The 12,158-nt window shown below is 39.0% G+C and overlaps 1 protein-coding gene across 5 annotated transcripts in view; it reads right to left on the minus strand.

The window, feature by feature from the left end:
- The window catches only part of LOC135459266 (5'-AMP-activated protein kinase catalytic subunit alpha-1-like), a 100,537-nt gene that overhangs the window by 32,981 nt on the left and 55,398 nt on the right, over positions 1–12,158 (minus strand). For all 5 annotated transcript variants that reach the window (XM_064735042.1, XM_064735040.1, XM_064735039.1 and 2 more), the window contains 3 exons: positions 6,810–6,951; positions 2,854–2,947; positions 1,884–2,028 (listed from right to left, as the gene is read on the minus strand). In XM_064735042.1, the coding sequence (XP_064591112.1) occupies positions 1,884–2,028; positions 2,854–2,947; positions 6,810–6,951 (381 nt within the window). The remainder of the gene's footprint in view (positions 1–1,883; positions 2,029–2,853; positions 2,948–6,809; positions 6,952–12,158) is intronic.

A 12,158-nucleotide genomic window follows, 5' to 3' on the forward strand; every position in this document is an offset into this window, starting at 1 on the left:
ATTACACAAGCATGACAGAGAACAAAGCTGCTCTAAAGGAGAGAGCAACATAGTAATACAGGATTTTGGTCATTAACACAAAAGTGTCTTAAAAACCATATTCTCTTCTAAATGCCAAAGAGGAAGATGCTACCACAGAATTGCCTAAAATTCTTTAAGAGGTTATATAGAATAAGGGAACTCAGGAGTGCATACAGCCTTGCCACAATTTAGACACCAAGAACTTGCTACCAGTCCTCACAGCAGCTGCGTTAAATAGCTACTATAAACAATTAAGCTTCTGATTACTTAGGCAGCTGTTATAAATTACAATATAGTATTGGCTTTCGCATTAATGTGTTAGCTTCTGCATGTTATTATTAATCACAAAGATTTTGATATGGTACAATTCATCATGTCTTTTAACTGCTTTTTTGTATAGTATAATCTGTCAGTTTATGTATGCACCATATAGCTTATATAAATAGTAGCATGATAAATATATCTCAGGCCTTAGCATAATATTAAAATAAAGACTATGTAATGGTAACATACTTTTATTCATGTAACTAACTCAGAGAATGGTGTAAAATAATTATGTTCTTTCTCACATTTGTGGACTATCTTCTCTGAATGGTAACAGTGACAAAAACCAGAGCACCAAGAGAAGAATTTACTGAGTCTTTGTTTCAGAGGGTGTAAAAACAACAAGATGGAACCATGAGAAAAAATAAAATATACTGATTTAATCTACAGGATGGCATGCAGACAAGTCAAAGGTTAAAACCAAGCAAAAGAATTCCTGAAACATCTAAACTCACAAGAATGTTTGAATAATGTATAAATGCTCACGAATATACATATAATGCATGTAATGTAACAGTATATAAGAACATTGTTTTAAGCCAAGTATGTTTTTGGCATATTGCCAAACACCCCAGCGCTGCATATTGTCCCTTTTATCCCTTGTTAAAGTTTTAAAAATTTCAGAGAGTAAGCTCTGTTTCTCACAGCAGTTATATAGCTAAAAGCACAGGAATTTGCAAAACTGTTCTTATTTTACCTTTTATGTTTTAATTACATTTTTCAGTCTCATCTGTAGAGCTTTTTAAGTCAAATTAGAGCAGTTTCTTAGAAGTAGTGTATTTTACTAGAGCAATGTAGTTCTTAAATATGATGAACTTTCCCTGCACTGTACTTAAAAGAGAGCTAAGCATCTGCATTTTATAGATAAAGAAACAGACAATCAGTTTTGAAGTGGCAAGGTGGGGAACTAAGTCTACTTAGCATTATCAGAGAAAATATTAAGCTGTGTCTTTAAGAACCAGCAGTGCAGCCAGGAACAGAATGGGGGGGGGGTGTTTTGAGGGAGCTTTTAGAGTCTGTTGGAACAAGCAGCTTGCCCCCTTTTGCCACATGGTTTTTGCTTTGCTGGCTGTTTGGACTTTGCTTAAGTGGAGGGGTTTTTTGGTTCTCTTTTGATTTGTTTTTCCTTGTCTCAGAGACACTGCAGTTAGCGGTTTTGAGCTGCCTTCGGGTGAATTCTACAGCTGCCAGTCTGCAGCCAGGGCATTGCACCAACCTCCCCATCCCAGTCCAAGTCGATGGTGACTCATCAGCAGCACCCGACCAAGGAGAAAAAACTATGGAAGTGGAGACTTTAGCAAAAGCTGTGACGAAAGAGAGAGAGGTGAGAGCTCTGCTTCGAAGGTGGTTGTTTTGGGTTTGCAACTGTAGCCACTTGTAAAGACTACATTTAGCAATTAGAAACTGTTTCAACCTGAACTTTGCAAACTGCCAGCAGCAAGAAAAGCGAGAGAGGTCCTGTGGTCAGGCCAGGATCTAAATTAACAGGATCTAAATAACACCAGAAATGTGATCAGATATAAAATAGCAATGCTTACCAAAATCAGCTATCTTGGCATTCATGTGTGCATCAAGCAGCACATTTTCAGGCTTCAGATCTCTATGTACTACCATATGCCTGTGACAGTAATCCACACCAGAAAGGATTTGCTGGAACAGATGTCTACTTTCCTTTTCATCAAGCTAAGACAAACAAAGGTTTTAAACAATTTTGAGACAGTGGAAGGATAACTTGATTTTCCCTTATATGAACTGAAGGAAACTTTTCAATGACCAAAAGCTATCATTTATAGTTTTGATATTTTATACAGCAGATGTTATATACTCAGTAATTAGAAATATTAGCACCCAAACATTAATTTTGTCTAATTAAAATATCAATTAACTTAGATATTTAAGCATGATATAAGATTAAAGTTGACAAAAGCTGATGACACTCAGTATATAAGTGATAAACTTTGGATACAGTTCATGTTCCTATTAGCAGCTAGCCCTAAACAGCAGACATAACTGGATATTTCCTATAAGCATACCCTAATCTGTGTCAAAGTTTTCTCAGTCTAACAACTAACTAAAGATATCCTGGATATCTAGATGTTTTGTCAAAAGTGACTTTAGGACTTTCACAGAAACCAGTCTAATAGTAGAAGAGGGTAATAAGGGCACAACAGTAGTTTTTCAATAATAGTTTATACTGAAGAAAGTTTACAGCTACTCCAATTGGGTAGTATATCCATCCAGTTTCTACACAGTAATTGTAAATGAACAGATCAGTATCATTTATTCTTCAGTAGACTGGAAAAATGCTACAAAGTCACATACAAAGATTTGAAACATGATGATATATAACCATTTTTATTTTCAAAACAAGATATAGTCATAAGGTATATTTTAATTGCTAACCGCAAAATTAATGCTGAATACATAAGAAACAAACCTTAACAGGAAGATTGCAAAAGCAATAATAGAATGCAAGTCATTGATTTGTAGAGTTAGACTACTTCTTACCCTTCCATTTTTACAGATATAATCAAACAGTTCTCCTCCTGAAACATATTCCATCACCATGAAAATGTCAGTTGGTGTACTGATGACCTGGTACCTGATAAGAATAAGTATCTGTTAGTCTATGCACTCAGTAAAACCAAAGTTTTGCAAAGAGTCAGATTAAAGGTATACTTGAAAAAAATTAACAGCCCATTTACAGCTACTGGAATGTTAATATTTTTCAGAAGCTATTTCCTCTCCTTTCACTATGTGATACCATCATCGCCAAGATCACCAGGGAATTGGTATTTCCCACGAGGAAGATCAGTCTTTGTACTTTCAGAGGACTACTCTGAGTCCAAATGTTTTCTGTGAAGCCATATACAGTGCTGTCTCACAGACATTTTAGTGTAATCAGGAAGGGATTCGAAAGGACTTTGCTAGTGCCTTAAAAAGCACACACCCTTCAACTTTAACAGGCAAAAACCCCTTGCCTTGTCATAAATAAAGTATACTTCAAGACTTGAAAAAATATTCATGATGATTGAAAGCAATTATCTTTCACAAAGAGACCTAAATTTCTCATTAGTACTTAAGAGCATTAACACCTTGGTTATATTTTTATCACTATACTTTAAAGTTAGCTTTGAGGTTTTGAAAAAACTAGTTTATGATCAAATTCTCCACTTAGGAGATTGATATGTTTTCTACATATCCTTACCTAAAGGTTGTTTAGTTTTTTTTCTTCTTCCAGCAGTCAGAAGAGACCAATTTTTAACATAGCAAGAAAATGCACACCGATAAACCCTCCGTCAAAAAATTCAGATACTATATTAAGAAGACAGGAGATAGCAATTGGATGCAAATGAATGCTTCAAGGTACTACACTTAAGCATACAATATCCCAATTGTAAAAAAGTAATTGAATTCACCCATACACTATAGAACTGAAATGTTCTTCCAAATGCTGATTCTAAGACAAGGGGAAAAAACAGACATGCTCCAGCTAACAGAGAAGTTTTTCTTGACAGCAGTGAGTTCAGACTATCCAGGTGAATGTATGTGTGCATGTATATATGTGTGCATGTATCTATTTTAACAGCTTAGCATTGTAGTGTAACATTCCAATAACATCTTATAGTCCAAGATGTTTTACCTTTACTAATTTTCTCTCAAATACCTTGGTTGAAAGTGTCATGCACTTGAACATTCTGAAGTCATCACTAAGACACTCTACAGAAATAACACTGTAATCCTTTTAATCCAAAAACTACAGTGCAACCTCATTTTTAACACCCCTACTGTTAATGAACTTTTCCATAGTTGTGAAATTATTAAGCTCTATGCTTCAGGCAAACATAAGCAAGCTTTTATTTTAGATCTTCACGGTCATTTTCCATCCTCTAGATAGTGAGATAGTGAGCAGTGCTGGAAGATAAACCTCTTAGCATCACTGAACAGAATGAGCCATTCTGCACCTCATATTTTCAGCCTCTTGGAAGATTCAGTCATGTTTCTCTATAGTCAGTTCATTTTTGTAGTTATGGAAAAAATGTGAAATAGTTACATACCTATAAGTAAGGTTATCAAACCACACAGCATAGATGACCAGAATGCACAAAGAGGCAATTTACATAGGAAAACAAGATGCATTCTATTTCTAAAGGTCAAAAACCACAACAGGAGATGCTCCAAAGGTTTTTATTTAAAGCATGGTATAAAAAGAAAATCTTTGTGAGGCAGCTTTGCAACTGCATATATTGGTAAAGCATTGTATGAAAAATTTTAATAAAGCATGCTGTTCCAAATTAGACATTGCCTAATTTGTAATATTCAGCTGAAATAATCTCATTACCTTTATGCCAAGTATCTTGAGCTGCTACCTAGTGTTGCAGATAGGTAAAACCTTAAAAAATGAAGGCCTTATAAAATCATGGATCACTCCTGTTACTTTGGCTAAGTAGAAAAGGACTATGGGAGTGACTCAGCTGAATTAGAGGTAGAAAAACAAGTTATATAACCATTATGTGTTCACATCGTGGTGTATGGTGGTTGCTTGGATTATGTTTGTTGTATTTTAAAAGTATGTAACTGAGAAAAGCTCATCTGCTTAAAAAGGCCTGGTTTTTGCAATAAAGGAGCTCTCTTTTGCACCTGCCTGAGGAGTCTGCATCACTCTGCTTCATAAAAACCTAGCAGTTCCCTAATACAGCTAATAGCACAAGCATCATGATCCAAAGTCACCAGCAAGTCTATCTACACAACATTATCAATTATAGCTCTGTGACGGTGGTCACAAGGGGTTTCAGGTGAAGAGAGAGGCGAGAATGTTGATTCCATGTTCAGAAGTCTTGATTTATTATTTTATGATATATATACTACATTATAACTATACTAAAAAGAAATAGAAGGAAAAGTTCTCAGAAGGATAGCTAAGCTAAGAATAGAAAAGAATGATAACAAAGGAGCTCTCTCCAACTCTGTCTCAGAGAGAGCTCAGTCCTTGATTAGCCATTAATAATAAACATCCAAGATGGCCCCATAAAAATCCACCTGTTGCATTCCACAGCAGCAGATAACCATTGTTTACATTCTTTTTCTGGGGCCTCAGCTTCCCAGAAGGGAAAATCCTAAAGAAAGGATTTTTATGAAAAGATGTCTGCGACATAGCTCAAATGCTATTTGCATTCAGGCTAATAACCCTTCTGTTTTGGAAATGCAGAATGACCAATTCAAAAGCTTGGGACCCATCAATTTTTCCATCATCTCCTTTGTCTTGACCTTTCTCTCAGCATGCAGAAGAGAAAATTCACCCCATAATTCCCCAATAATGAAATTGAAACCTCAAACTTGTTAAGATGACTTAGAAGTTTGGCAGCACCAGAAGTACACATTCTTGTTCCAGCCCAAATATCTCAATTGGCACACTTACACTTGGTATTTTGTTTTAGCTAAAGTAATATACTTTGGACTCATTCATGAATTCTAACTGGCAGCACTAGCAGCTCTGTAGCCAAATTTATCAGCTCAATAGTCTCCTGCAAACTGACCCACTGAAGAAGTCAGTGTGATCTGACACAATCAAATTTAGCTCCAGTATAAGTGCTGTTGCCAAATGAGTGTATAGGGATGGCATATATCAGTGAAAGCATGATCAAAAAAAAAAAAAATACTCTGCCAATAAAGAAAACCTTAACTCCAACACCACAATTAACAGTGAAAGTCACCCATATTCTAAATTTGCCCTGCTAGATGTACAGGTTGACTTTATAGAAAAAGTACAAAAGTCAATAGCATTTATAATTTATTTCCTCAGACCAGATACAAGGTGTCTACTCCGGGACATAACTGTATTCTGAACTCTGTTGATGAGCTACTGATCAAACAAATGTAAATGGGCACACTGTAAATATTGCATTTATTTAGTTAAGCGGCAACAGCTATATTGAAGAGCTCTGAAACATGAGATCACATTTAACAGACTGCACATCTTTCAGGAAAATCTTGTAGAGCACCATCTACACAGGAAGAGAACACAGCACTGACCAGCACAACCCTAAAAATTTTTGAGTAAAAAAAACACAACAAATTTACTATCAAAGTACCCTTTACAATCTTGTACTGAACTCACTTTCCAAACAGAAACAAAGCTCAAACATTACCAGAAAAAAGAAAACAGAAGCAGCAGCTAAAACAACTGAGATTGATGTTACTGTAAGCATCCATCATGCCACTACCTTCTCTATACCTGCCCAAAGAATTTGTAAGTAAAGAACTAATGGAAGCCCTCTGCCCTGCAGAATAATGAGTTTTGTGAAAATGCATTACAAAGTACACCAAAAATGGTTGCATAGTTGAAAACTGGTTACTTTCCTTAAAGTATACCACTAATAGTATTGCCCTTTAAACATGTTTCAGACCAGTGAGAGCAAGGGACTACTGTTTAAATAGCTACGATTATAGCAAGCAAAACTTACAGTTTAATTATATGAGGATGTCGGAAGAGTTTGAGGTTCTGGATCTCCCTGCGAATTTTTCCTACAACATCAAGGCTGCGAATCTTCTGTCGATTTAGGATCTTCACTGCGACTTTATGCCCAGTTAATTCATGTTTACCAACTGCAAGAAACAAGGCCAAGGAATATCACAATTAAGATGTAAGCATTCCACATTAGCTCCATTATCCTTGGGGAGGTTGAAAACCAGATGGCACATTGTTTCTTCTGCCCTACTCCAATTTCTCCCAGAATTCTATCATTAGAAGATGACCTGGATATGTAGGAACAAACCTTAAACCTAATGCTCAGAAGTCTTGCAGCATGACTATGTTTTTGCACTACGGTAAACATAGCATTTTATATCCCAAAACACTGCCATCCTTTCTAATTAAGGAGACCATTTTCTTTCCCTGTACAAGAAACTTCAAGCTTTTGGCTCACTTGGCAACCTGCTCAGACACACTCTTCTATTTTATCTGCAAGGATAATCTTACTAAGGACATCACCACTATCCTTTCCTCAAGAAGCCCATTTCTGCAATTACTCTGAATTACTGCTAAAAGTATCTAGTCGGTTTACTTAATAATTACTTATCTGTCTTTGGAACAGTCTAACCCTAAATAAGCTCCACATTCTGTGCAGCAAACACCAGGGCTTTATTATATAAAATAAGTGACAAAAGTTATATGAAATGCACAAAATAAAATCCAATAGTAACTGTGAGAAGCAATGCAAACATGCAACTTCTTACATTCCTCAGTTTCTTTCCTACTTCTGAGAGAGTTTCATTTTTCTTTCAACAGGGGAACTTGAAAATGTAAAACATTTCCTAGACAGGTAATCCTCTTCAATTCCTTAATTTTGCAGGTGCTATTGAAAGTAGATATAATAGAGTTGCTAAGAATATTTTTCTTAAACTCAACATTGTATTACAGATAAACCACAAAAGGTATCTCTTCCACTAGAAGGCTTCACTATCTGCATTAATTTCTGCATGCAGTGATACAGCACTAATACTATAATTAACTACATCACTTTCATCCACCACCCTGAATCCTACCATCTGAAGACGAGCCAGATTCCAGACACACACCTACATGGTTCATCCTTGTCCCCTTGAATGGACATTAGTAACAAACCTGTGCTGAACTCAAAATTAATTACAAAGATTACAAAGATAATCTTCACTTTGCTACATAATGTAATAGCAAATACAAGTTTTTCCACATGCATTTAATCAAGACAAAAACATTTGTACTTTTTCTACTGTAAGGCAGCTTTGCAGCTTTATTATTGTGTGTATGCTATCACATTAGAACTAAACTGTTAATCCCCTGGGCAGAGCATCTCACAATGGGATGATGTAATTTTATCAGTCATGCAGTGAGACTCAGTGGCTCATTAACAAAAGATATCTCCCCAGGGAGGATTAGTTGTGGAAGGGATAAAGAAAACTGCCCACCTGGTTTTAAGAGTGGGCCAATTACAGAGGATAACTGTCTCACCTCTAACAGATGGCAGTAGAACTCTCATCCCCCACCACATCTTGCCTTTGAAAGCCAAGACATTATCCACCCCTTATTCTATTACCATGTGCATCATGTCCAAATCAATAAACTCTACACAATATAACCTTACGCACAGATCTCACTTAAGATTGGGTTTCCCTGTGGTACACAAGGGGCTTCTCCATCTTTCTGCATTATCCACCAAGTGTAATCAGGTCCTTGAGCAAAACGGATGGGTTTGCCTTTGCCTGAGGTGGGAGTAATCCAAACAGTCTTTTCTAAAATACCTTTCACATGTACCACAGAGACTTTATCTCCATCCACTGTGTGCAAGGGCTCAGACTGGGCAGGACCAGCTTGATTGATGGACCCTTGGGTGTTGACCATTCAGGTGGCTTTTGCTAAATTCATTTCTCAATTTATGAAGATTCCCCTGCCAAGTGCCTTCAGGGTAGTCTTAAGTAGTCCATTTCACTGTTTAACTTTCCTGGCAGCTGGTGTATGATAAGGGATATGATATATCTATTCAATACCATGTTCTCTGGCACAGGTGTTTATAAGGCTGTTCTTGAAATGGGTCCCATTGACCAACTCGATTCTCTTAGGGGTGTTATATCTCCACAGGACTTGGTTTTCCAGGCCCAAGATGGTGTTCTGGGCAGTAGCATGAGGCACAGGGTAGGTCTCCAACCATCCTGTGGTGGCTTCCACCATGGTCAGCACATAGCGCTTCCCTTGGCAGGTTTGGGGAAGGATGATGTAATCAATCTGCCAGGCTTCCACATACTTATATTCCGACCATCGCCCACCATACCATAGGGGCTTCACTCGCTTGGCCTGCTTTATCACAGCACATGTCTCACAGTCATGGATAACCTGATAAATACTGTCCATGGTTAGATCTACCCCTTGGTCTCATGTTCACTTATAGGTAGCATCTCCGCCCTGATGACCTGTGGCATCATGGGCCCATTGAGCTAGGAACAACTCCCCCTTATGTTGCCAATCTAAATCTATCTGTGACACCTCTATCTTTGCAGCCTGGTCTACCTGCTCATTGTTTTGGTGCTCCTCATTTGCCCAGCTCAGTGACATGAGGATTTACATAACAGACTTTCACAGATAGCTTTCTAACCAAGTGGCAATGTCTTTGCACTCTTCAGCAGCCCAAATTGGTTTTCCTCTATGCTGCCAGCTGGCCTTTTTCCATCTTTCCAGCCAGCCCCACAGAGCATTGGCTACCATCCATGAATCAGTATAAAGGTAGAGCTTTGGCCATTTCTCTCTTTCAGCAATGTCCGGGGCCAGCTGAACAGCCTTGAGTTCAGCAAGTTGACTTGATCAACCTTCTCCTTCAGTAGCTTGTGCAGCCTGTTGTGTGGGGCTTCATATGGCTGCTTTTCACTTTCTTTTCATCCCTATGATGAGATGCGACAGGAACTGTCAGTGAAAAGAGTGTATCGTGTTTCTTCTGCTGGTAGTTGGTTGTAGAGTGGTGCTTTTTCAGCCCATCTTACTTGTTCCTGTTCCTCTTCGTCAGTGAGACCAAAGTTTTCACCTTCCAGCCAGTTTGCAATTATTTCCTCCAAAATCCCAGGGCGATTCGGGTTTCCAATATGGGCACACTGTGTAATGAGGGCAATTCATTTACTCCATGTGGCGTCAGGGGTGTGGTGGGTAGAGGGAACCTTTCCTTTAAACAACCACCCCAGCACCAGTAGTCGGGGTGCCAGGAGTTGTGCTTCTGTGCCAATCACCTCGGAGGCAGCTTGAACTCCTTAATAGGTGGCCCAGATTTCCTTCTCTGTGGCAGTGTCGTCGGTTTTGGATGTTCTGTAACTTCGGCTCCAGAATCCCAGTGGTCGGTCTTGAGTCTCCACAAGCACCTTCTGACACAGGCTCCAAGACAAGCCACTGTTTCCAGCTGCAGAGTAAAGCACATTCCTCACCTCTGGTCCCTGCCTGACTGGGCCAAGGGCTACCGCATGAGTGATCTCCTGCTTGATCTGGGCAAAAACTTGCTGCTGTTAAGGGTCGCAGTGGAAATCATTCTTCTTGCAGGTAACCAAGTAGAGAGGACTCACAATCTGGCTGTACTCAGGAATGTGCAAACTCCAAAAACTTGTGGCGCCTAGGAAAGCTTGTGTTTCCTTCTTGCTGATCAGTAGAGACATTGCAGTGATCTTATTGATGATCTCAGTGGGAATCTCATGCCATCCATCTTGCCACTTTACTCCCAGGAACTGGTTTTCTCAGGCAGGTCCCTTGACTTTACTGTTCTTGACGGCAAAGCTGGCTTCCAGCAGAATCTGGATGATTCTCTCTCCTTTTTCAAATACTTCCATTGCCATGTTCCCGTAATGTCCTGGTTGACTATAGGACGCTTTTATCCCCAATCATCTGTTCTGTTTATGCTGAAAAATAAGTTTTGCACCTTTAAGACTCATTCCAGAGAATGAAGAGGGGACAGAAGAAGCACGCAGTTTGTTTTCAGACACTGCACTCACTCCTCCACATTCCTGCTCCTGGACTGCTGTTGTCTACGGATGGACAAACAGCAGGACAAAGCTCTCCTTTGTTGTAGATAGTTTTAGCTAGCTGAGGGAAAGAAGTTCCCGCGACTGTAGTTTGTTTTTTTACCCTTTTCTTTAGACCTGTCTAAACCTGCTCTAGACTGAACACCCAGAAGAGCACCGGCAGCTCGCACCTGTGGCCCACTGGGCTGGGCCTGGGCCACGACATTTCCAGCGCCGGAGAGACTGATAAGAGACTGAGTGAGCCAAGCTGCAACCCAGGGAAGGGACTTTTCTGAGTTTGTCATCTTTTTTGGAGCAGCAAGAGGTTTTATTGTTTAATAAACAGTTTTTTCCACTTTTCTCCGAGGAGGTATTTTTTCCCAAACTGGTTGGAGGAGAGGCCAATTGAATCTGCTTTTCTAGAGGAATCCCTTTAGGGGTTAACTCCAAAATTTGCCCTGACAAATACATCTAGTGGCATTTAACGTAGAGGCCTTCATGTAGTTCTAGTCTCTAGGGTTTTTTGAGGTTTTAGTACCTTTCTAGTCACTAAGATTATTGTCTCTAACACGTAACTTTTACAGTAGAGGGGCAAGGATTAGAATACCTATTGTGCTGGGCTTGGTGATAATGACTTACTGAGCGTTTACGAACATACTGAAGTATGCTTATCCCACACTGCTAAATACTGTAAAGCAGCAGACAGAGGAAAAGGGGCAGGGAGATAAATAAGCAGCTACTCCAGTCACTCAGGCTGCAGCCAACACCCCAGCTACTCAAGTTGTAGCTAAACCAGACAGTAACCCTAAGCCACTGGCATTCCCTGCAAGAAAGAAGCACACAAGCAAAACCAATTGGCCAGTGACTGACAGTGATGATCCAAAAGAAAAACCCTCAACACCAATTACAGATACAAAAGCCAAAGTTTAAGCATTTAACATAAGATCAAAAGCCACTATTGAGTCCTATTCCCCGAAAGACCTTAGTAGCCTAAAAAAAGATTACACTCAAAGACCTGATGAATCTCTAATTAGTTAGTTAGTCCGTCTTTAAGATTCTGCAGGCAAAGTTACAATTTTAAACAGTAGTGAGACAAAGCATTTGAGATCCCTGTCACATAATCCCATCATCGACCAAAGAATGATAAGGAGAGCCAACCTTCTCAGCCTCTGGGCACGGGTCCTGGAAAGTGTAGCACAAAGATATCTGTATACAAATGATCTCTATATGCAACAAACTCAGTGGAAGACCATAGAACAAAGAATTCAACACTTGAAAGAAATAGTAGTAGCAGAAATTGTCGT

The sequence above is a fragment of the Zonotrichia leucophrys genome, chromosome W (assembly GCF_028769735.1).
Source record: "Zonotrichia leucophrys gambelii isolate GWCS_2022_RI chromosome W, RI_Zleu_2.0, whole genome shotgun sequence".
Lineage (NCBI taxonomy): Eukaryota > Metazoa > Chordata > Aves > Passeriformes > Passerellidae > Zonotrichia > Zonotrichia leucophrys.